The sequence below is a fragment of the Sphaeramia orbicularis genome, chromosome 12 (genome assembly GCF_902148855.1).
Source record: "Sphaeramia orbicularis chromosome 12, fSphaOr1.1, whole genome shotgun sequence".
In the NCBI taxonomy this organism is placed as follows: Eukaryota; Metazoa; Chordata; class Actinopteri; order Kurtiformes; family Apogonidae; genus Sphaeramia; species Sphaeramia orbicularis.
The window spans coordinates 17,872,023-17,898,481 of NC_043968.1; the positions used below are offsets into that span (position 1 = coordinate 17,872,023).

A 26,459-nucleotide genomic window follows, 5' to 3' on the forward strand; every position below is an offset into this window, starting at 1 on the left:
CTCTAAACTAAATATCCAAGAAAGTAAATAAAAGATAGTAGGAGCCAAAGTAGATATGTCCTATTTACCTGTCAGCATTGATCAGTCTGTCACATTTTATTGATGTGTATATTTAACCTGTTGAGTCTGTGTACACTCCCACTGTTGGAAGAGTCATCAATATCAGTCACATTTGCAGATTGATCAACCAGTTGTGTGCGTGTGTATGTGTGTGTGCGCGCGCGTGTGTGCGTGCGTGTGTGCGTGTTGATCAATATGTCATGGTCACTGTCACTGTGGGGGATTTTGAGAGGGAGCGGCTTATGTTTGTGTAACACTTCACTGTCAACTCATATGGTGCAAATGTTGCGTTTATTTTTGGTCCGCCCTCTAGTTCCTCCCATTCTCATTTAAAACCGACCAGGGGTCTGTCCATCTGTCACTAAGCCTTCAGAGAGACAGGGAGTGATTTGGTTTAGATATAAGGTGCAAAAGCGTGTCAGACTCTTTCATCCATCCTTTCCTAACGCATGCTCGTGCACCTTGTTTACGCCATCATGACGCACACCGCTTCTCTTCTTTGGCTCATTTTAACATCATCACTCCTCACATGGACCTCCACAGAAGCGTCGATCTCCTGTATTTGGACTAAAGTTTCGTCTGGTGAAGAAGTGCACTACAGTTTCCTCCGCAGCGACCCCCGGCAGGCCTCTCCATCCCTGCGCCTGTACCACACTGTCTGGTCCCCGGGGCGCGCACTGCTCGGCTGCTCCTGGAGCGACCACGACGCGCTCGTCCACAATTATGTGTCTCTGTGCAGGGAACGTCCACACGAGTTTTCGGATCGTCTCGATAATAGTTTGACTTTTGACTCCATGTTTGACTGGGATGAGCTGTGCGTGTCTGTGGAGTCTGCAGTGACGGCTGCGCGGACAGAGCGCACCGTCAAGACGCGCACCGTGAGAAGTGCTGGTCCCGAAGATGGAAGGTCAGAGGTCAAGACGCACCGTCGTGTTAAGCGCGGTTTTATTGTCCCTGGAACACTGTGGTGCGGCTCTGGCAACAAGGCACCATCATACACAGATTTAGGTAGGATTGATTCCACACCTGAGGACTCCCATGGCTTTATCTCATAAAGACCCAGTGCTACTTTTGTGTCCTCTATATTTAACCTTTCTCAAGTGATTTATCACCAGTTATTATTATAATATTATCCTCTATATTTTGCATTTTAAAGTGAAAATCATTAATTTTCCTATATTTAATTTCCTGATCATGTAGACCAGTGTTTTTTAACCTTGGGGTCGGGACACCATGTGGGGTCGCCTGGAATTCAAATGGGGTCGCCTGAAATTTCTAGTAATTGATAAATACAGGGTGGGGAAGCAAAATTTACAATGAACATTTAGTTGTTTTTTCTCAGCAGGCACTATGTCAATTGTTTTGAAACCAAACATATATTGATGTCATAATCATACCTAACACTATTATCCATACTTTTTCAGAAATTTTTTGCCCATATGAGTAATCAGGAAAGCAAACGTCAAAGAGTGTTTGATTTGCTGAATGCACTCTTCACACCAAAGGAGATTTCAAAAATAGTTGGAGTGTCCATGAAGACTGTTTATAATGGAAAGAAGAGAATGACTATGAGCAAAACTATTACGAGAAAGTCTGGAAGATACTATTAAAGAAGAATGGGAGAAGTTGTCACCCCAATATTTGAGGAACACTTGCACAAGTTTCAGGAAGCGTGTGAAGGCAGTTATTGAGAAAGAAGGAGGACACATAGAATAAAAACATTTTCTATTATGTAAATTTCTTGTGGTAAATAAATTCTCATGACTTTCAATAAACTAATTGGTCATACACTGTCTTTCAATCCCTGCCTCAAAATATTGTAAATTTTGCTTCCCCACCCTGTAATAATAATAATAATAATAATAATAATAATAATAATAATAATAATAATAATAATAATAATGATAGAAAAAAACGTACTAATAAAATATATGTTGAGTTGACAGAGACAATCACAATACATAAAAGACATGACAAACTCTGAAGCTGAAACTGAAGCACTGTGGTACTGTTTACATTTCAAATGTTCATTGTGGTCAAGTATGTATTTATTGATTCAAAATTCCTTAAGTGTTCAGTATTAATTGTCAGCCTTGTAAATCCAAGTTGGACTGACTGTACATATCCTGACCAAGGAAAATAAAATTCTCAATTTGTGCAGTAATCTACACCTGGCTTTTCTGCCTCCGTCCATAATAATATACATTATATACAGGGTGTCCCATAAGTCTCCATACATAGGAGACATAATACATTCCATGGTTCTAACATGTATTTCTTTATATTTCTTCTTTATAGTTCTTCAGCAGTGGAGGACACGCACTGAAATGTGTTCCCGACCAAATGGCAGTCATATAGAGCATATTATATAAATAAAAATGGTTTATGTCAAGAAATGTTTATTTTTCCTATGTATGGAGACTTATGGGACACCCTGTAGACCAAATGTCATCTAGAATTAATGTTTATTTGCAACATAGTATAGCAAACTATTACATGATCAAAAACAAATTAATTTTAGCAAAAAAAAAAAAGTCTCTGTTTTGAATGTTTTGGGTTGCCAGAAATTTGTGATGTTAAAATGGGGTCAAGAACCAAAAAAGGTTGGGAACCACTGATGTAGACGCTCATAAAAGCTCAGATTAAAGTTGAGGGTTATTATGTCAAAAACAGAAAAAAATGAAGAAAACGTGACTTTTTCAGTAAAATACATAATTAACTGAACATAAAACAAGTGTCTCCATCCACTGTCATTGATCTAACTCCATGGGTTTTACTGATGAATCAATGTTGTAGAAGATGACGGTGTTTCCACGTTCAAAACGGAGCCTCTGAACATCCAAGTGGTTTAAATCTGATGACCATGAAAAGATGACAAACTCTATTTTAAACCAATTATTTACATGGATTGATAGGATTAGTGTATCAACAGGTATTAAACATTTACATCAGTAGATACGTTTGGTCACCAGTGGATGTTTGGGTCTTTATGAGTTATACAGAAAGATATCAAGTGTGAAAAGTGGATGCACATCAGACCTGTTCTCTCTAATGGGTGTAATAATCACCAATAAATCACAAATTTAAAAAAGCCTCCATTAAGAAACCAGTAACAGACAGTTTAGGCGATTATCAACAGTGAATAGAGGCAGCTGAGGTGAATTATGCTCAGATGAATTAAGTTTCATGTTAATTTTTCTGATTTACAATAGACAATATGCAGTATAATCAGAAGAAGTAAATTAGTTCTGACTTCAAACATTGAGTCTAGTGTCCACTTAAGATATTCGGAGTTAATGTGTTATTGTTCGGTTAAAATTCTGACACTAAATCATAAGTTATCACTGTCCGCAACTGGAATGAAATTATGTAGAATGAAAAAACCCTGCTTTTCATGCCTGTTCTGGTTGTGTTAAACTCTTCTGTCAGTCACCTTTACACTGTTTGCTCTTTCACAGGAGTTTTTGAAGACACAGACAGGTGCTGCCGGGAACACGACCAGTGCAAATACACCATCCTGTCGTTTCACTCACAGTTCGGCGTCTTTAACACCAACATCTTCACCATGTCTCACTGTGACTGTGACAACAAGTAAGGATTTATGACTTAATTTATACTCACAATAAATAATAAATATCATAACATTATCATTGTATATGTGCTTTCTCTGATATGTTTTCTGAAATATTAAATATTTGTAGGTTCCGCAGTTGTTTAACAGAAGCAAACGACAGCATTTCTGATGTAGTTGGATACACCTTCTTCAACCTGCTGAAGATGCACTGCTTTGAGTTCTCCCACAAACTCCAGTGCACACAGAGGAACTGGTTTGGAATGTAAGTCAGTATTTTAACTTCATCTTTGAATGTTTAGAAGTTGAACACAAATGAAAATATTGTAAATAACCCTGCTTTAAGTTGGTGTCACCAAAATACACATTTATCTTCTACATCAGATTTTGAGACATCTATTCTCAGCTTTTTTTTCTGAGTACAGTCTGTGCTTTTACCCCACAGTGAATCTTAATTTCTTTCGGATTTAGGATTTAGAGCTCACTGCATTTAGAAAGATTTGGCAGCAACAAGTGTTTATAAAACAGCTGTAACTTTTGCTAATCCCCAGACTTGACTGGCAGCATTTTTCTTTAGATTAAAAAAAGTTTTTTAGTCACACTACCAGTTCATGCTGCTTTTAGACTCAGTAGTAGTTTTGGTAAATGCTAATAACACCATACTTGTATCCTCACAGTGATAATAACATGTACTTGTATAGAAAAGGTAAAATGATTTCTTCTCATCTTTGCTATCATTATATTAATGTCATCTATCATTATATTAACATCATTTTAACAGTTTTTATAAAGGGATCAGTCATGTTGTTATGACTCAATCTTTCTTGTTCTATTGTATTTTATTGTAATTTAGGTTATATTGTTCACTACTGTGTGTATGTATTTTGGACAGTTTCTGCGTCTTATGTACAAAAAGTCCAGATAGGGACTGCCATTGCACATTAGCCTTAGCTGTAAATACTTTGGTCTGTGGCAATAATCAATGCTACATACCTGTCCCCAAGTAAAAATAGATAAAGTAAAATAAAATAATAAAATAAAATAAATCAACAAAATTTTTTTGTCTCTACAAAGGCCCTATAGTTCCAAAAGTGTTTTTTTTTTTTTTTTTTTTAGAATCTTGTGCTCAAAGCTGTCAGAGATAATTAGCTTGTGCACAATAAAATAAATTTAACCCTTTCATGCAATTATGAGAACCTTGGTCACAATATTTGTGTGTTTTTATTGCTCTTTAGGCATAAAAAAAAAACCATGTGATTTAGGTTGTTTTTTTTTTTACAGGAGTTACAAAACTGTCCACTCAGCCGGACCCCATGCATTTAATTTTTCAAGCGAAGAAACATGTATTTAAAACCTAATATCAGAAAGTGATATGGAAAAGTATGCAATAAAAACATTTTTAATGCTGCTAATCAGATGTTTTCCCACATTTTAACATACTCTAATACTAATTATTATTCATTTCATGGAGATAATTTGCAAAAAAAAACAAAACCCTGTTTTGTTTGTTGATTTACACTAAAACATGTCACTGCAGATCAGGTTGTGATGGCAAAATGACTTATATCCATATATATTCATGTATGTCATATATCATATAGGTTTCTAACTTTATTTCAGATAGTGTGACTCCTTCTGTGTTGTGTCCAGAGTAGAAGGCCAGGCCAACACCTGAGTAGTATAAAGAAGATTTCTCACAGGGGTCTTATCTCTAAGTTACTGACACTAGCCAAAACACTTTCTACACATCATAATTTTCTCATGGGAGACAGAAGACTACATTGTGATGTGTATTTTTGGATTCAGACCGTCTCAGTCTTTTGTCTGAGTGATATCTCTTTCTATGGAGCTCCAAATAAAGTGTTATCTTTGACACTGAACGTATCAAGAACAGCATAGTTACAGTAATGGTATGAAATGCACTGTATGGGATAATGCATAAGTGTCCACTCTGTTGGCTGATATGGAACTAAAACAATAAAACCCGTGAATATACAAGAGAACAGCTGTAGAATAGCTGTCCACTGTAGTGACCTCTGTGCATGAAAGGGTTAAAAGAGGAGCATAATCATCTTTCAAAACTATTGTGAGCTTGTGACAAACAATACTGAATATAAAATGTAACCTCCAATGACTTCAGGGCCTCACAGTCTGGATGTATTCATTCATAATATTTAGCACGAGACAAGTGTAAATTCAGACCAGAAGATGGTGCTAATAACAAAAGGTAAGGATGACTTAAGACTCTAGTCTGTACATAAGTTGTTGAGGTGGGTCATTTAGTGTAGTAAAAACTACATTTTGATGTAAAAAAAAAAAAAGAGACTTTTTTCTTTTCTCACTGCTCTCTCTCTTTTTTTTTTTTTTGACATTTCAGTCTGCATATATTAGTGGTGGTAGTAGTGCACCTGGTGTTTTTTGAGTTTTAATTGCTGTTGTTATCAATTTAATTTATGTTGGTGAATTCCTCTGTTTAACCCAACAGGTGTAAAGAGACCAAAATGGCTCTGTACGCTGAGGTACATCCTCCCATCCTCTATGAGTCGGTCAGTCCAACAGAGGCTGCCGTCATCAACGCCAACACCTCCTCACCAGCTCAAGACTTTGACACAATCCACCCCCTCCTGTTCTCCAATGCCGCTGCAGCCTCTACTGTCCCCACACTTATGACGGGTGCACCCCCTGCCTCCATCACACCCCACACCCATGTCAGCACCACCACAAAAATAAACACACCTGATGATCTGGACAACACATTACCTCCCAAAGGTCATAATTAGACTCAGGATATCACTGATAGTCAATGAATATCCCATTTCCTTCCTGTAGTTCTGGCATTGAATATATCCTCTTCTGTTTCCCCTGCACAGAGGAGAAGTCATGTGATGTGTACAAGGATCTAGATGAATGCAGGAGCAAAATCCTTCCCCTGCAGAAGAGATACGGCCTCTGCAATCCTGAGCCCCGGACCATGTACCACTGCAACTGCACCAGCAGGTAAATTAACAGTCATTTGATAGATTTCAGATTTCAGCTATAAACTTTTTTTCTAAAACAGACAGTTGAATTAACTAAAACAACTGGGTTTCACCAGGGTTTTATCTGAGGTTTTGTGACACTGTAATGTGTCAGATCATGGCTACATTACACATATTGAGTTAACCCCAGACTAAACATTTACAGGGATATTTGCAGAGTATACACAGATATTGGAATAACAGTACACTCACCTTTATTTCTGTGTAGGTAACCAGGGGGGAGACGTGGTGTGATGTTTCATAACAGTAAACTAGGCCACAAGCAGCGTACACATACACACTGTTACATAAGGTGTAGCGATTCTCTGAGTTTGCACAGAAATTCTTCTTTTATACATCCCTGGACTTATCATAACACTATTATCTGTGCGTTCACTCTGTTTGGTTTTCTTCTTTTTGCTGTTTGTTTGATCACCATGTCTGTGTGTTTTCTTTTGCTTTTGTTGTCGCTGATGGTTTTTTTTTTTTTTTTTTTGTCCTTCCAGATTATTCCAGACTTTGGCTAAACAGGCACAACTGACCGAAGTGCAGGCTGTTTTGTTAGAACACGTGTCTCTGTCCTGCTTCCTGCCGCAGGATTGCACATCGGGCAGAACGTCAGTAGACTGTTAAAACACTGACATTAGCACGCAGGCTGACCTTTATTCAAACATCAAATGATCCCTCTGTCTGCTTGGTTCAACAGCTGTACAGCAGTTTTGGTGAGAGCAGAGCTTCCTCAGGTGGAGCAAAGGGGCGATGCAGACGTGGAGGAGCAGCACCATCTACAGGCAGTCAGACTGAAGGTCAGGAGGCCGAACCTTACAAGGGCAAAAAGGAAAGACGGAGCTGTCAGACTACACAAACTGTGTCGCAGGATGGTCCTACCCAAACTAAACAAGAGGAAACATCTAAAAGACACACAACAGCCAGCTGTATGAAAGAAGGCACTGGTCTGAGGGTGAAGATTAAAGAGACCCAAAGTGTTTAATATTAAATAAATGAAAAAGACGCTAAGAAATACATCCCCTTAGAGCTCAGAGCAGGTCATTTTTGTTTTAATTCTGCAGTTTTTATTGAAAATGTTCTGCTGAAAAGGCTCTAGCTTTTCATTTTGTATAATCACCTCAAACTATGAATTATTATGTTTTTGTCACCTTAGAACAGGGGTGCCAAACTCATTTTTGTTCAGGGGCCACATTTAGCACAGTATGATATAAAGTGGGCCAGACCAGTAAAATAATAACATAGTAATATTTATATAACAAAGTCAACTTTTCACTATGTTTTAGAGTGAAAAAACTAAACTTACATCAAGAAAACGTTTACATCTACAAACTATCTTTTTTTTCTTTTTTTTTTAAATGGGAATAACATGAACAAGTGCAATTTTAACAATATGATGCCTCAGCTTCTCATTTGCACATGTTCATTACAGATCACAATGGATCTACAAATACACAGAATGTTTGGTAACAGTCATAATATTATAAAAAAAAAACACTCTTACTTCTCTTAGGACATTTCAGGTTGCTCATATTTGTTCAGGTTATTCACATTTTATTGTGAAAGGATAATTTGTAAATGTAAACATTTTCATGTAATTTAATTTTCATTCATTCATTCATTATCCTCCGCTTTATCTAGGGCCGGGTCGCGGGGGCAACAGTCAAATCAGGGATGCCCAGACTTCCCTCTCCCCAGACACTTCCTCCAGCTCTTCTGGGGGGACCCCGAGGCGTTCCCAGGCCAGCCGAGAGACATAGTCTCTCCAGCGTGTCCTGGGTCTTCCCTGAGGTCTCCCCGAGGTCTCCTCTAATTTTTTTTTTGTTAATACTAAAACAAAAAGGAAAAGTGTGTCATTACTTATAGGATATAATGATAGTATTTTACTGATTTGACCCATTTGAGACTGAACTGGGCTGAATTTGGCTCCTGAACTAAAATGACTGATAATATCGTGAGTGAAATTTTCACATTTTACAAATTCTTCCCATGGGCTGGATTAGACCCTTTGGTGGGCCACTTTTGGCCCATGGGCCATATGTTTGACACCTGTGCCTTAGAATGAACCATTTACATTTACAAAAGTAACAGGATAGCTTTCTGCCGTGTTACTGTACCTCAGACTGAACTTCTCTTTTCCTTTCTGCATTCTGTACCATTTGGCACCCAGTGGATCCAGTTCATCCAGAGGGTTCATTGGCATAAAGTACTATGTTCAAGAAAAGTGATACAGAATGGACAAAACAAACACTGGATCTAACAAATGATGTGTTGTAGTTCAGGTTAAGGAGAAGGCAGAGAGGTGTGATCAGCTTCACCCACAGATATCACTAAATATCACACACTGAAGTTTGTGTTAGGATGAAATGAAAAGGACCAAGAACACACTACTTAAAAAGATAAAAAACAAAAAAACAATATTTTATGCCCTGTACCTGTTTAATAATGAACATTTTGGGCCTCTGTAGATATTGTTTTATTTATACTGTCTACATCATGGGATGTGGTGAAACCATAGCTCAACATGTAAGTAATTTAAGTACTTCTGTTCTTTTTAAAAGAGTTAATAAATTGCTTCCTGTACTAAAATAGATTTTTCACCACAGACACATATAGATCTAACAGCAGGAACAGGCTGGATAATCAATGACGTTTACTGAATGCATCTCATAGGACAGATCCATTGTTAATGTCATTACTTGTGCTTCTAATGTTCCCGCAGACACAAAGAGAGCTCATATAGTGTAGTTTTCCAGACTTCTTGTGCATCACTGCCATCTCCTCTTGTACACTATCATAGAAATATGTAAATATTATGTGAGCTGAACATAGAGTTACTTCATGTGGTAGGTGCAGTGACTACAAATGAACAATGTTAAATGACACAAATTCTTGTAAATATCTGTACAAACTGTAGATAATATGAAGATGTTGGTGAAGTAGTTGTTTTATGGTGTAAGAGGGAAAATATGACTGATTTAATGTATGCTTTAATAGTTGGGGAGACTGGGTATGTTTTGTTTAAGCACCTGTAAGACTTACTTTTTGACACACAACTCTCTAATAACTTTTACAAATGCCACCATACCAAAGTTTTTGAAGAATATCAGAGTTTGTAAGTTATTGTCAAATATGTGGTGTATTTGTTCTGTGTATTTAGGGGTTCTGTTAAATTATTAAAGCCAAGAGAATGCTCTATTATATGCGAGGCAATGGTTGGAATACTTTTTTTTTAAATTTTTTTTTATTGATATCACATTTTGCCTGAGAAACTACAATGCCATATGATTTTATCTGCAATTTCTGGACGTACTAAACAAACTGTACCATCAGGCAAAGTTTGGTTACACAGTGTGGGTTTAATCCAGGTCCTCCAGTTTCCCCCGCCATCAAAAACATGTATACATATGTTAATTCTCCTGTCAGGGTTGATTAAGGCACTGATGAAGACCTGGAGTTGGTCCTAAAGTGTCTTCAATGGCAGCTCACTGCTCCTTATGTGCTGATGCTTTGTGCTTGGTGCTTTGTGTATAAGGATGGGTCGAAAACAGAGACCAAATTTCCCTTCAGGGAAAATAAAGTGACCTAGTGTGTTAGCTTCGCGGTGCAAAGTTTGTCGCATTGGTGTGTTGTTTTATGAAGTTATTCATGGCATATGCTGGTCTCAGACTCTTAGCTTGTTTTTGACATTTCAGAATCAGAATACCTTTATTGTTACTGCATGTACCACACACTATGAAATTTCAATTCTCATGAAATTAGAAACTGAAACTCACACAAACACACACACACGCGCGTGCGCGCACACACACACACACACACACAAAACAAACAAACATAAAAGTCACTGCAAATAAGCTATAGATGGTTGTAAATAATTATGCCTTGTGTAAAATTAATAATATCCCATAAAGACCCAGTGCTACTTTTGTGGCAGTTCCCAAATGATTTTTTCCTCTATTTCTACCTTTTCTTAAATGATTTATCACCATTTAAAAAAACTATATATATATATATATATATATATATATATATATATATATATATATATATATATATATATATATATATATATATATATATATATGTATATTATCCTCTGTATTTTGCATTTTTTGGTGTAAATCATGTATTTTCCTATATTTAATTCACAGATCATGTCGATGTTCATGAAAACTCAGAGTAAATTCAAAGTTAATTATATCAAAGTAGAGAAAAATGAAGAAAAAGACATTACTGCTAACAAAGTAAAAACAAACGTCTCCATCTGTTGTCATTGATCCAGCTCCATGAGCTTTACTGGTGAATCAATATTATAGAAGATGGCAGTGTTTCCACGGTAACTATGGAGCCTCTGAACGTCCAAATGGGTCATTTCTGATGACCATGAAAAGATGAGAAACTGTATTTTATACCAATTATTTACATGTATTGAAGGGATTAGTGGATCAACACGTATTAAACAGTTTATATCTGCAGATGGTTTGTGTCACTGGTGGCTGTTTGGGTCTTTATAGGATATAAAGTATTATATTTTAAATATGACATATTTCCTCATTTAAGTGTTAGTTTGGATGGTGTTCTGTTGTCTGAAAACTGGTTTTGTTGAGCTTTTAGGTGACATTCTTCTGGGTATGTAGATGTATAGCATGTGTTTATTGCTACAAGCGTTGTGCATTACCATGGCAACACAGACAAAACTGCAGCAGCTGGGTGTAAAAGGGATAAGTAACTAACTGTACCCATAAATATACCCACTGACACAGGCTGTGGCAGTGGGTTAAATAGTTGTCAGTGTGGAATGGGACCATTTTGGTGTGGAAAATGGAAGTTCTAATATAAGCTCAACACTGAAATGATCATTTGTTTCCATGTTTTATCCTTGAATTGTCCTCCCCTCCCAGATAGCAAAATCATTATGGCTTAAATCTGGCCCAAAACTGGCATGCCATTTTGGCAAAGTTCTGGGTGGATGTATGGGCTCAAAATAGGCAAGCCAAAATCAAACCAGAAGGACGCCAAAATTCACCTAAAACTAATTGTGGACTTCCAAAATATGGGCCATAATTGTCCCAGAAAAGCCCCAAATCCCCATAATCCAGCCAAAAAGTAGCCAAAACGGACCCAAAGAGAGGCCAGAAGGAGGACAAAATTCACCCAAAATTTGTGTTGATCATGTTTTTAAAATGAAGTGGGGTTTTCTTCAGGGTAGAAATTCCCACTCTTTGCACAGTGTTTTGGCTTTACAGAAATATGCCAAAACACAACCATGTATGGAATAAGATGTTGCCGCTCTTTAGTCAATCTTCTGGCTTGTCATACACATGCCATACCATCCCTATACTTGATCCTGCTCTTTGCCCAGTCTTTTGGTTAACCACACATATGCCATAACTCAGCCATATACTGCTGGTGCCTCCATATATATTATGGATAACCTTAATCATACCACAGTTAAGCCTAAAGGTTTTCATAATGCCAAAAGAAAGCCAAAAATGCCAAATATGTGCCATAATACTGCCAAAATATTTGCTCTCTGGGCTACAGGATCCTTAAAACTGGTTATTTTACCTACATGTGCAAAACGTCTCTCATGTCATTTGTTGTTGTTTGTTTGAATGTTTTGGTCCAGTCCTTGATAAAGTAGGATCATAGAGTAGATTTCTTCAGCACATGCCATCACAGTGTGGAGGCCTGCTGTAATGAATATATCTGTCAGGTAACTCAACTCCTCTCTGATGTCATGAAAAGTAATTGAAACCTTGCTGAAGGCTGCAGCCATGGAGCCGACCGGATCCCCGCCTCTCACCGGACAAAAATTCCGCTATGGGGAGAAGATCGGCTGTGGGAACATGGCGCACATACTGTGGATTAACTTTGCACCAGAGGAACTTTGGAGCACAGACACATAGCGCACAAAGCTCCGCAGTGGCAGAGGATCTGTGAGTGGACTCCACAGACTGCGGGTTGTTCACTGGGGGTTATTGTTTTGGATGGTGGCTGTGGGTTTTCCTGTCCTGCCCCACTGTCGGTGTAGGATGAAAGTTTGGAGCTGCTGTCGCCGGATTTAGCAGAGATGGAAAAGCAAAGACCGAGGAAAGAAAAGGTAAGGCGGATGGAAACGGAGGTTTTATTATAAGCGCTCGACAAAAAGACGCAATTCATGCGCAGCGCAAAGTTCCGGAGGCTGAAAAAAACAAAAAGAAAACCTTTTGGCATGAGTTATTCCAACCAACACTGTGACAGCCTGGAGACGAACAGGCTGCCCACGGCATTTATTTGGAAACTATGACTAAGTCATCACAGATCTGGCTGATTTCTGACAGGCTCCTGAACGCCTCATGGAGGTCACAGCCACGCTATGGTGTAACTTTTCCACTCCACGGTACACCGTTATCTCTCCTAATAACACCACTAAACCTTCACTTATGTCGAAGGATGTCACCTGGTGGAGGCACGGAGAAATGGAAGCAGGAAAATATCAGAGCTTTCATCCAGGAAGCATCAGGCACAGATAAACCTACAGCAGGAAACTTCTTCAGACTCCATGAATGCTCACAGTTCAGTAAAAAGGCACAAAAAATGTAAGAGTCTGTCACATTAATAAGAAAATCAGTATAAAGTGACAGTCTTTAATAGCTTTAACCTTTAAAGACCGAGAACTATTTTTGTGGTGACTTCCAAATGAATTTTTCTACATTTAATCTTTCCCTAAGTGATTTATTACCATTTATTATAATAATATCCTCTGCATTTGGCATTTGTAAGTGAAAATCAGCTATTTTACTGTATTTAACTTACTGATCATGTATATACAGGGTGGGGAAGCAAAATTTACAATGAACATTTAGTTGTTTTTTCTCAGCAGCACTACGTCAATTGTTTTGAAACCAAACATATATTGATGTCATAATCATACCTAACACTATTATCCATACCTTTTCAGAAACTTTTGCCCATATGAGTAATCAGGAAAGCAAACGTCAAAGAGTGTGCGATTTGCTGAATGCACTCGTCACACCAAAGGAGATTTCAAAAATAGTTGGAGTGTCCATAAAGACTGTTTATAATGTAAAGAAGAGAATGACTATGAGCAAAACTATTACGAGAAAGTCTGGAAGATACTATTAAAGAAGAATGGGAGAAGTTGTCACCCCAATATTTGAGGAACACTTGCACAAGTTTCAGGAAGCGTGTGAAGGCAGTTATTGAGAAAGGAGGAGGACACATAGAATAAAAACATTTTCTATTATGTCAGTTTTCTTGTGGCAAATAAATTCTCATGACTTTCAATAAACTAATTGGTCATACACTGTCTTTCAATCCCTGCCTCAAAATATTGTAAATTTTGCTTCCCCACCCTGTATTCATCAAAGCTCAGAAGGAACTCAAAGGTTATTATATCAAAGCAGAGAAAACTGAAGAAAAAGTGACTTTTTCAGCAAAATATATCATTAACTGAACATAAAAACATGCGTGGGTTTTATTTGTGAATCAATTTTGCATAAGATGAAGGTGTTTCCATGTTCACTATGGAGCCTATTTGCCATTGTTCACTTATTTATAAAATGCAGCAGGAAAGTTATTCATATTGAATTAATAAAATGCAGAGTGCATGGAAAAGTCAGTAAATATAGATGGTACATTAATATAAAAAGTCAGTTTTAGGTGAAATGACTAAATCTTTAATAGCTTTAAAGTTTTAAGACCTAGAACTATTTTTGTGGCGACTTCCAAAACAATTTTTCTCCACAAAAACAGAAGAAAAAGTGACTTTTCCACCAGAATATATCATTAACTGAACATTAAAACAATATCTACAACCACTGATATTTATCAAACTTTGTGCTGTTTTTTGTGAATCAATGTTGCAGAAGATCATGGTGTTTTCATGTTCACTACAGAGCCTCTGAATGTTCAAACTGATCACATCTGATGACCAGGAAAAGCTGAGAAACTGCATTTTGCCTGAATTATTTTACATTTATTGATAATATTACTGATTCATCTATCAACTATCAACTGTTTAGGTCTTCTAGGGTTAATATTTGCACATGAACTGAAGTTTTTGGTCACAGCTTCTCCAGATCAGAGATTTGTTTCCTTCCTTTATAACAACTCTTAATATATTTTGGTTTGTAGACAAAACAAGATAGAGAATATGTTGTTTCTGGCTCTGGGGGTGTTTTTCTCTCTTACATTTACAAATAGGAAAGGAAGAACTGACCATTTGAGAGGAAAATTGTGCAATCAGTCGAGAAAATGACCTCAAGGTTTTCAGTATCAATGAATGTAAAACAATCAGATCAGGTTGTCTTTACCATATGGATGTGATTTGGACGGAAACAGTGATACAGTGATGTCTTAGTATCTACTATGTCAAGGATCATTCAGACACACAATTTCCTCTTGTATAGCCTCCAGTCTTTAGGTTCTTGTCTGTGTGTCTTTGTGTGTCTGTTGTTCTGCAGGAATGTACTCCCTTTGACCTGGGCTGAAATAGAGGCTGGGAGTATTAAGACAGTGGAAGTGTGTGTGTGTGTGTGTGTGTGTGTGTGTGTGTGTGTGTGTGTGTGTGTGTGTGTGTGTGTGTGTGTGTGTAAATAATAGAGCTAGAAGCAGGACAGGACATGCACGTTGTGTTCCCATCTTTTTTTGTCCACAGTGTGTGTTTGGTGTGTGAGAGAACAGTATTGTTGCTCCTGCTCACACATTTTTTTTCAATAATTTCTGTGTGTGTGTGTGTGTGTGTGTGTGTGTGTGTGTGAGTCTGTACATTTGTGTTCAAGCCAGCGACAAATACATACGTCAGCAGTGACACTCGTGATAACAGGCTGTCAGTGGAAACATCCTGCTGAGTGACTTAGTGCTACTTGTCAACTTGTCGTCTGTCTTGCCTGTGTGTGTCTGTTGGTGTGTATTAGTGAGTGCATATACAATAGGTGTGTGTGTGCGTGCGTGTAACTGCTGTATATGACATAGTGGCAGCACGATTAATACGCTGCAACAGGAATATCAAACAAATGACAAGTGACGCAACAAAAAACAGCCTGATAAAACGGTCTGCACATACAGTAGTTTGTAGTGTTTTGAGTGGATTTATAAAGAACACACTCACATGGCTTCAACAGTGTTACTTTTTGAGGTTTCAGTGCAGCAATTTCTACTGGTTTTATTATGCACGTTTTGTTTTTTTATAGACATTTTTTTGGTTTAACCATTTATAAGGCACTCATAGAAATACTCTGAAATTCAAATTTTCAACCTCAGTGTGTTATTGGAGGACATAACAAGAATGTATTACTTTTGTGAAATAAAAAAAAAATAAAAAAATTGTCATGTAGAAAATAAAGGTCAGTGAAGTTATCATATTTGGCTACTTGCCCGTAAGTGGCAAAAAAAAAAAAAAAAAATCCCCCCAAAAATCCATGTAGTATATATACAGGGTTCTCGCTAGCGTCATTGAACGTCGGGGCCCCTGATGCTGTCCCTGGGGGGCCCCGATGCTGAGATTTGACCCGCGACGTTGTCTTTCAACCAGTGTAGCAGTGTTTTTGTGTGTGTGTGATCGTCCAGTGTAATGAGATTTAAATTTGAAAAAATATATTCCTTTGTCTTGGCACAAAGCTCTGCAGACAGGAAATGAGAACAATATAATCAACACCCCTTTGTGTGCCTTGGTATTGTCTGACGCCCGCCCGGCAACATCACTTGCCTTACGCTCCTGGACCCCCTACAAAACTCACACATGTGCGCACCGCATATGTGGTGCCCCTACACTGTGAAAAAATCCTAGTTAGAACCCTGATATACAGGGTGGGGAAGCAAAATTTACAATATTTTGAGGCAGGGATTGAAAGACAGTGTATGACCAATTAGTTTATTGAAAGTCATGAGAATTTATTTGCCACAAGAAAATTGACATAATAGAAAATGTTTTTATTCTATGTGTCCTCCTTCTTTCTCAATAACTGCCTTCACACGCTTCCTGAAACTTGCGCAAGTGTTCCTCAAATATTCAGGTGACAACTTCTCCCATTCTTCTTTAATAGTATCTTCCAGACTTTCTCGTAATAGTTTTGCTCATAGTCATTCTCTTCTTTATATTATAAACAGTCTTTATGGACACTCCAACTATTTTTGAAATCTCCTTTGGTGTGACGAGTGCATTCAGCAAATCGCACACTCTTTGACGTTTGCTTTCCTGATTACTCATATGGGCAAAAGTTTCTGAAAAGGTATGGATAATAGTGTTAGGTATGATTATGACATCAATATATGTTTGGTTTCAAAACAATTGACGTAGTGCTGCTGAGAAAAAACAACTAAATGTTCATTGTAAATTTTGCTTCCCCACCCTGTATATAAAAAAATACAAGAATAACACATGTAAGGTGAAAGGAACATGTGCTTTAGAACATTAGAACATTTTTAGAAAGTTACATCGATTTAAGTGCTGATCCAGACATCTGTCCACATCCACATTATCCCTTTGAACATCATTCCTTACATTAGTACCATTACTTCATGGTACCTAACAAGCAGGTACACTCACTGTTCATACAGAGGTGGACCTTACAGACCCTGGAGACTACACTGGACCTGTGATTGTTGACTCACTGTCCTCACTGTAACTGTTGCTGTCACTGTCTTGCAATGTATGCCGAAATTACCAAAAATAGTCAGTTGCCCGATAAAGAGTTAATGACTTTTTTTTTTCTTTTTTTCTTTTTCTCTCTGTGTTGTGTATCCTTATTATGCTGAAATTTGGGTCTGACCCACACAAAAAAGATCTCTTTTTTTTCCCGGAACTTATGAAACCATCCTGAACAAGTGGTGCCAGGCACAACAAACCCCGCCCCTCGCACATATTGTAGTTTATTTTGGCATCGATCCAGCTGATGTCATCATGTCTATATGTGTGGTGATGTTAGCATATCCATTGCCTCTATATATGTGCCAAGTTTGAAGTAAATTGATACAAAATTGACGTTTTTATAGGCATTTGAAAATTTGCTCATTTAAAGTAAATGGGGGAAAAAAAGGTTAAAAAATTCATAAACAATTTGAACTTTGATTTACTTTTCCCAAAATGTAACCACATCTATTCTGGATCATTGGCAATCTATAAACCCAATTTGGTATGAATCCAACCAGTAGTATTGCTGCTAGAGTGTTAGAAACCAACAAATCGAACCAAAAACAATACTCTTTGCCTCCCCTTCGAGGGATGGGGTAATAAATCGAGGCTACAGAAATCACTAAATCATAGTCTGCATGTGCTGTGACTTCTGAGTCTGATGTCAAATCAATCTAAGAAAAAGGAAATTATTCTGACAGGATGAGTTTCTAACATCACTGAGAGATAAGAAAAGCATTAAACAGACAATATCGACCCAGTGTTGCTTTAAAAGTGACTCACGTTAACACAACAAAACAGTTTAACAGTTTTGTGGACAGGTGCACCCATACAAGGCCGCAGAGAAATTTCCGTCGTCTCTTACCAAAACGTTTTACGACAACACTGTACCTTCACAACACAGAACTGCAGACTACACTACAAGCCCACACTGTGTTATTTTTCTTTCTGTGCTTTATTGACTCTCCTGGTCCAGCAGTAATAGGCTTAGAGATTTACTATACGTACGTCCTAGTTTCATTCTCATGAAGTGTAGCCTACTTTGTTTATTTCAGCAAACACCACCCTAGTAAGACGTTGAACAAGCTCTGGTCTATATCACCTCTGTCATATTTGAGCGAGTGTTTCATAACAATATGGCAGATTTATTAAAAGCGATGGCATACTTGAGAGAAGAGCTGAAAAACAGGCACATGAACCGAGAAAATAGTAGTCAGTACTCAGTAATGGACTTACAGCTTTTGTTTTTTTTGGTTTCTCTCTCTCTGTAACTTTAAACTAATCTAAAAGATGCTCTGCTAAATATTTCAAGAGTTTTGTTTACATCTAATGTGGAATTGGTCACCGTGATGAATCAGCAGTGAATCTCATCTAGTTCTAGAAACAGTTTTAGCACTTCTCCTCTGATCTCAATCTTGGGTCATTGTTTTGGTTTTATGACCCGCAAATTAACTGTTTTTCTAGCTCTCACTGTTCTCATGAATCTGATTTTCAACTACATGTTTGAGTTTCAAAGGCTGAGACTGACTTACTGCATAACTACTGATCATAGTGAAACATCAAATCCAGAATGAGTCACTATTAGACTTACTCTACATTCATCAACTCACAAAAAGCAACCTCTGAATAAATGATTGCCTGCTCTGCGTCCGTGTAGAACATGTGCCAGTTAGGTTAAACAGGGATAATAACGCATTATTGTTGGACAGTCTTTCCTCAACTTAAAATTTAGGTCTTGGTTCATGAATTTGCCTTTGGGAAACAGATTTATGTTACATAATCTGACCAGTTCTTCGTTTAAAGCATGAAAACCCTTAAATCCTTCTTCCCTTTTAGCTCGTTTATTCCCAAATTAATCACACAGCCATCTGTCCATGAAATACTTCATTTAATTTGCCACAAATTAAGCTGTGAGTTCAAGTCTCAGATCTGTTCAAATTATTTTTCACTATCTTGGGATAAGACAGAGTTTGCTTGATGAGTCATCCTTAAAAAATTCTACTTCAGGAAATAATTTTATTCAGTTTGAATGTGCAGATGTGTTCTGTATGAGTTCTCCTACAGTTAAGTGCCTAGTGCAGGGGTCTGAAACCCACGGCCCCCTGAGCCATATGTGATTCTGGAGCCTCTCACCAGTGGCTTTGTCAGAAAATATAAGCAACAAATGGAAGTTAGTGATTATTTTTGAACATTGTGCTGTTATTACTGTAGACCTAAAGCCATTCTTACATAAAAATGTGCAACCCATGCACAGAAAAAAGCATTTTTCAGTATTTCATGTCCTAAAATGTGTGTCATATGCAACACAAAGGCCCGGTGCCTTTTTCAACTCAACAGCCCATATATTCATAGTCTGTTTCTATGTAAACTGACATACACTGTTTCTCATGAAGTTGTGATTAAATATTTTTACCTCTTCTCATGAAATTATCGTAACAATGTGATCTACTCTTGATAGATTAAATGTAACTGTGGCTCAGTATGAAATCACTGACGATGGTCAAAGGTGACTACTAATGTGTGCAAATAAAGGAAAACAAAATTATTTCAACTTCATGCAACAGTGTATAACAATGTATGCATGTATTTGTTTTGGCTGTGTAATTTCATAAGAAGTTTATATTATTGTCATTGAAATGCAAAGGTAAAAGTTAAAACAGGTTATTGCAGAGTAGCCACCCTGTGATAAACAGCAATTCTTTTGTGGCTTTGGACACATTTTTCCTCCATTTGGTCAGAAATGGCTCTTGATGATAAAGTTAACTGAACCTTGGTCTAGTGTCTTGTCTGACTGAGGTTTTCAATCACATGAGTCAAAAATCTTTAATTTGTATCAAACTGAAATAAGTCATTGGTTACAGCACAGGGATCAATCATAGTGTTTTATTTTGATCTGTTGATTACTGATTGATGTCAAATAAATTCTAACTATTAACTTTTTCTAACTATTCTAACTATTTCATCTAAAATGGACCAGTTTGTAAACTGAAATGTACTTAAATGATACAGGAGCTGATGCTGAACGTGAACTTTGATATTAGCCCTTGTCCACTCGTTTATTGATATTTTCATCCTACACAAAGTCAATATCTTATTCAGTGTTATTTGAACTCTTAGCCACACATTGCATATTTCTAAACCTTGTTTTTGCTATTTATTTTAAGACAATCAGTACTCAGCTGCTGTAAGCATATGCAGGCTTCTCACTCAGGGCTTTTGGGTGATCCATTTGCAAGTTTGAGGAATCCTCCAGTCTGCATATTTTAAGTGTATATGAACACTGTGTGTGTGTGTGTGTGTGTGTGCGTGTGTGAGAGAGAGAGGGGAATAGTGAGAGATAATGAAGGCCTTGGTGTAAGCTCTGGTGAAAGGACAAATTTGGAAACACCAGATCAGGGAGGGGAGCAGTGTTTCAATGTTAAAGCTACAGAGAACTAAACCTCAGTGTGCACATTTTACGCAAACTTTGAGCGGGTGTGACAGACACGAATGAGAAGAACAGAGCTCTCATCTGACTCATCTGACTTTCTGCCTTTCTCTCTTCGTCTCTCCGAGGTATTCCAACCTTTTACCACTGTGCAGAAAAGAAAAGTGCATGCAGCAGTTTGGTGTCCCATTTGCGAGTAACTATGGTATCATATCATGCAAATGAAGCTGCTTCAGTTTCAGTGTTGTCCTGGGTTGAATTCTGCTTGCAATAAGTTCTTTTTTAGTGCTTATGCAAGAGCTGCCAAAGTCCTCTCCTCCATTTTACTCTTATTTCATTTCTCAAGTGTTTTTCCAAAACAAGATACCACATCCTTACATTTTCCTTTATAATTCTGTCCAAATGATAAGGACTAAATGCTACTCAAACAATTATGAAATATAAGAGCCATGAAATAATTTAAGGAAAACTCGTTGTGGTACAGTCTTGGGGATATATGTTTCTGAGGAATAAGTCATAATGTGAATATTGTTGCCAATATTGGGATTTACAATTCTGATTTTGACTTGGGTTGACAACATAAAAACATACAAAATCTTTCAAATTGCAGCCCTTTGGGATTCTATAATTGCATAAATTGATGTTGTGAATATGATTGCAACTGTTTGCCATGTTAGCATCTGTGTGTTTGGAGGTAATCAGCACCATTTAGAACTGTAACACACTAGGCCACATGAATGAACACAATGAGCAATTCAACATGAACATGTCATTAGAGTTTGGCCATCATTACAGTATGGATATACACAATAAACACACCAAAAGACATCATTGAGAGAAATCATTTTAGTTACGCTCATCATGCATTCACACACCATCCCATATGACAGCCTATATCCATACTACATTCAGATGATATATTGTAAGTCTAGTGTTGACTGTGACATTATTTCATTTACTGCAGTTCATATGATCATTACATTGTTACTGCTCAGGGCAGATTTTCCTTGTCTTATCACTATTGTTGTTATACATGTTAGGGTACTGAGGTTAGCATTGACGTTGGTCAACTATGAAGTGTTTTGCTACCTCACATAAATGGCCCATTAAAACATATCCCGGTACATAGCAAACAGTTAAGAATCACTGAAGCAAAAGCTTAAAAACCTAAAACTGAACTCATAGGTGATGTTCTTGGATGTAGAGGATGAATATTGATTAGTAGAATGAGTTTACATCATATTAATCTGTATTTCCTTCACTTAGTGTTTTTCTTAATGTAGAAATGTTCTGATATGTAACTTCTGTCCTTGCTCTCTCTTCTGTTCCTCAGTTCTCTCTATTTGGTTCCCGCTCCACGGCCAAGACCACCAACCCCCCCTCTTCATCCTACTCCTCATCCTCTCCTGTGATCCCTCCAGCCCAGATGGTGAAAAAGGCCGATCGTTACTTGGTTTCAGGTCCTGGACTAAGCAAAGCAGAGTTCCTGGAGCGTGTGCGTCGCAGTAACCAGGCCTGCCAACAGGGGGAGTACGCTTTGGCTGTGCGTCTTTACACCGAGGCCCTGACCGCTGACCCCCAAAACTGTATCTTATACAGTAACCGCTCGGCTGCCTATCTCAGACTAGGCCAGTACAGCACCGCTCTGGACGATGCAATCAAAGCACGTCTCATCAACCCCAAATGGCCCAAGGTAAGACTTGAACTCTGCTGACCCCTCGCTCTTCAATCTCACACTCCACATGAGAGTGTGATGAAGATGCTGCTGCTGCTGAGTTTGGAAAATGGGTTTAACGGAGTGGAAGAGTGGCTGTGTCCATTAAGTGGATGGTTGGATGGTATCTGATGAATGTATGGACGGGCTCTTCAAAATCCTGTGGAAGCCTCACTTTGTTATGTTATATTATATCAAGAGCAGCAACTACAGCTAATTATAAACCATTGTATGTTAGATCACAGTTGTTAAACATGCGGCCCGTGGGCAAAAACCGGCCTGACAAAGGATCCAATCTGGCCCATGGGATGAATTTATGAAATGTAAAAATGACACTAAAGATATTAACAATCATTGGTGTCAAAATCCTTTTAGTTCAGGGGTCACATACAAACCAATTTGAGCTCAAGTGGATCAGACCCTGGGCTGCTGTTAAGGGGGGATAAATATGACAAATTTATGGGGCCCAGCATTTAGGGGGGGGGGGGGGGGGGGGGGGGGGTTGAGAAGTGGAAGGGGTCCAGCAGATACAGGTTAGAAGTTGTGGAAATCTTGTGTAATATCCACTGTATAACAGAGGTATAGAAGTCGTGAGTCGGACGTTGAAAATATGTAAAGTTTCAGCTTCATTTCACACCAGCATAAATTACATTAGTTATGGACCCCCCCGCCAAAACAACAAGATAGTGAATTTTATGAGGGGTTCACAATGTTTACCTTTCATGGGGTCCACAATTGGAAGTCAGACCAGTAAAATACTATCATAATAACCTAGAAATAATGACAACCCCACATTTTTATCTTTGTTTTAGTGTAAAAAAGTACAATTACATAAAAATATTTACATTTACAGAATATCCTTTCACAAAAAATGTGAATAACCTGAACAAATATGAATAACATGGAATGCCTTGGCAGTTTTGACAATATTATGTCTGTTGTTAAATGTTTTGTGCTTTTGTAGATTCACTGTGGTCTGTAAGTTGTAATGCACATGTGTAAATGATAAACTTAGGCATAATATTGTTAAACTTTCACTTATTTTTCTTAAGGCATTTCAAGTTCATGTTATTCACATTTTAAGGGAAGTTTGTAGATGTAAACATTTTTATAATGTACTTTTACTTGAATTTAGATTTTTTCACTGTTATTATTTTACTGGTCTGATCCACTTGAGATCATATTGGGCTGTGTGTCTCCCCTGAACTAATTTGAGTTTGACACCCCTGTGTTAGATTGTTTGGAAGTTCAGCCACGATGTCTTCCACTTTGGCGGAAGTTCATCTACAGGCAAACATCTCAGTCAGGTTTTTTCAAGCACCTGTTACTGGTTTAAATCTTTTTTGTTTTTAGTGCTGACAGCTGTGTGTTCCTCAGAAGGAAATGACGACCAAGGAGAGTCCTTTTTTCCCCGTTCTTTCCCAGATCCTGTCAGTCGGCCTGTTTTGTTGTAGCTTTGATTGTTAACGGTGTACAGCCACCGAACACAAGCCTGTTATTTAGATGCCGCAATCCGCATGTCGTGCTTTTATACCATAATGTTAAGCCTGTGCTTTATAGCCTTTCTTTGTATGACATGTGTATCAGAGAAGGACAGCAGACGCATAAGTCTCAGCGTAATGAGATATCTGAAAATAGGCTGCTGTTGGGGGATAAAGTGTGATGGCAGCAATAATGTAGAGGCTGTATATGATGTTTCTGATCTCAAGAGTTATGATTTAGGATGGGCATAGTAGAGATTTAACCGACAAACAACTGAAGCTTCTCAAAAATATACTGTCAGACAGGAAAACAGCCATGCAACACCTTTTTGGGTACTTTTATTAAAACATGAACAAAACATTTCTGTCCACACGCCAACACAAAAACACCTACAAAACAGGTACAAACATGGGTGAACTATTGTTTCTGTTGGACGTCAAACTGTGGACAATACTGGACATAGTGGACACAGAGGTTTTAATCTGTCATTAAAAACAAGTTCAGTTATAAGCTTAAGTGGCCTTTAGAGTTTGATCCAGTTGTCGAAGTGTACTCTTTACATGATGTAGATTTGTCCATAACGCTGGTCTAGTCAGTCTCCCAAAGGTATTCATGCTTGATGTACTGCAGGTCATACACTGGTTTATACACCTGGATTTGGTGTTTCATGTGCAAGTTCATTACACAAAACAATACCAGACATGCATAAAATGGGATGTGACATCAATATTTTCCAATTTCTATGTTTTCTCTGAACACATGCATACACACAAACTGGAGTAAAGTAAAAAATCTTTACTTAGATTTAAATGTGTTTTTAAAAACCATCAGTTATCTCGACTGAAAATTCTGTGTGTGAGAGGCCCAAATAGGGAGAAAAATATCCATTTTACAAAATACAAAATTTGTAAGTGTATGCCTGTTGACTTTGTAAGTAAATGTAACTTTAACATTAGTCAGTAAAGTGAAGCAACAGTGGCATCTCCAGTGAAAAGAACATCAGTTTCATAACTTAGTTTTGGAATATTTGTGTGGGTTTGGCTTCAAATTGTCATACATACCTGTAATCTTGGGCAACAGATAAACAAAAGCAAAACCTCATAAACTACAATTATGATCTCCTTCTCTACTGACATTTCTCCACACCTCAGGAGGACACAGTGTATCCTGGCCCACAGCTGCAGGATATTGTATTTGCATTTTGGTCACTCACTCTGGGTCTTCCCTACTATCCCCTTGTTTTTGGGATTTGCTGACGTTTTTACAACATCTAGCATCACCTACTAACTCTCTTCAGTTTAGCATAGCCTGTTAATTTTCATGCTCCTCCCGCAAATGACATTGTGGGCAATGTTGCCACAAATAATGTTGCAAATCACTGACTATTTTATGGCAAACGGATTTATAGCAGTAGCTCGAGCTAAGTGTCAAATAACAAATTCACTAGAAGATAAATCAAGAACTCTGTAAACTGCTTTTGGTATCTGTGTGAAGTTATAATATTATATGAGGTGTTATCAGTCAGTTTTAATTTCCTGCACAATGAGGCAGGTCCAGTGATGTGTGAGAGCGAATGAGTCGTATTAAAATGTGCAGTGTTTCACATTTCCACCACCCTTGGCAAAAAAGATGGGCTGGAAACTACATTAAGTACGTTTGTGCTCTTTAAGTGGCTCTTTACATCTACCAACAGAGCGAGCATGTGAAAGGAGTGAAGGATGGTGAGGGCCCAGAGGGTCCTTTAAGAGTCTTTTAAAGCCATTCAGAGGGGGAAGCAGGCAGGCAGGAGACAGGGTTTGCCAGGCTGCTTCTGTCTGGACGGCTGGGGCCGGGCCAGTTCGACTCCACTTCCTCTCTCTGTGCGAGAGAATGGACGGAAGTGGTGTTTGGGTGTGTGTTTGTGAGAGTGTGTGTGTGAGAGAGCGAGCCTTGCACGGCTGTTATTTTGTTTTTGAAACCCCGGCTAGGCCTTGGCCTGAGTTTGGCACTTGAAGACAATAACAGAAGCTGCATTCCTCTGTGTGTGTGTGTGTGTGTGTGTGTGTGTGTGTGTGTGTGTGTGTGTGGTTGTGTACTGGTGGTGTCATAGCAGTGGGCTTGCTGCAACATTTGCTGTGGGTCAAAGACAAGGTCAAGACTAATGAACTACGAAATAAGAGGGAGTCTCACTGAGCGGGACGTTTATTTCTGCTTGAGTTCTCTCTTTCTCCTTTTCATCCAGTCGGCTTTGCTCTCTTCTCGTCCCTTTTCTTCTTTCCCTCCACAGTTTGCCCCGTTGCTGCCACCGTCGACGTCTGTGTTGGCACAACAGGCTCAAACACACACTCGCTGCATCACACAGACAGAAATGCGTGGGAACAGAGGGGTGTAACTGGTCAAAAGTCGAATATGTTTGTGTGCTTATCTGGATAATAACACAGTACAGAATCTCTGAACTTCTTTGCATTTTGATGTTGTTTTGTGCAGCTTTGTCTTCTTGTTGGTGCATTCACTGCAAAGCCTCAAGAAAGCCTTTTGTTTCTTTGTGATTCAAATGAAGTCAC

The 26,459-nt window shown here is 38.1% G+C and overlaps 2 protein-coding genes and 1 long non-coding RNA gene across 4 annotated transcripts in view; 2 read left to right on the forward strand and 1 right to left on the reverse strand.

The window, feature by feature from the left end:
* The first annotated feature begins 394 nt into the window (after positions 1–394).
* pla2g3 (phospholipase A2 group III) lies at positions 395–7,851 on the forward strand. The gene is made up of 7 exons (XM_030151053.1): positions 395–1,068; positions 3,519–3,651; positions 3,762–3,896; positions 6,117–6,400; positions 6,502–6,628; positions 7,155–7,265; positions 7,355–7,851. The coding sequence occupies exons 1-7, from the start codon at positions 510–512 to the stop codon at positions 7,587–7,589; spliced, it is 1,584 nt and encodes a 527-aa protein (XP_030006913.1). The 5' UTR covers positions 395–509; the 3' UTR covers positions 7,590–7,851.
* Positions 7,852–8,693: 842 nt separating this feature from the next.
* LOC115429859 (uncharacterized) lies at positions 8,694–26,106 on the reverse strand. The gene is made up of 3 exons (XR_003936836.1): positions 26,096–26,106; positions 12,226–12,244; positions 8,694–9,361 (listed from the first exon to the last, which is right to left on the reverse strand). It is a non-coding gene; the product is annotated as an uncharacterized LOC115429859 (long non-coding RNA).
* ttc28 (tetratricopeptide repeat domain 28) overlaps positions 12,368–26,459 on the forward strand; it is a 139,992-nt gene continuing 125,900 nt past the window's right edge. For both annotated transcript variants that reach the window (XM_030149640.1, XM_030149641.1), the window contains exons 1-2: positions 12,368–12,760; positions 22,054–22,413. In XM_030149640.1, coding sequence (XP_030005500.1) covers positions 12,731–12,760; positions 22,054–22,413 — 390 coding nt within the window. In that variant the 5' untranslated portion in view covers positions 12,368–12,730. The remainder of the gene's footprint in view (positions 12,761–22,053; positions 22,414–26,459) is intronic.

Excerpts from the sequence above, each read along its gene's own strand:
- pla2g3 (XM_030151053.1), top strand. The coding sequence starts at position 510 with ATGCTCGTGCACCTTGTTTACGCCATCATGACGCACACCGCTTCTCTT. Across the intron at positions 3,652-3,761 it reads CACTGTGACTGTGACAACAA|GTTCCGCAGTTGTTTAACAG; the intron begins GTAAGGATTTAT and ends AAATATTTGTAG. Across the intron at positions 6,401-6,501 it reads CAACACATTACCTCCCAAAG|AGGAGAAGTCATGTGATGTG; the intron begins GTCATAATTAGA and ends TCCCCTGCACAG.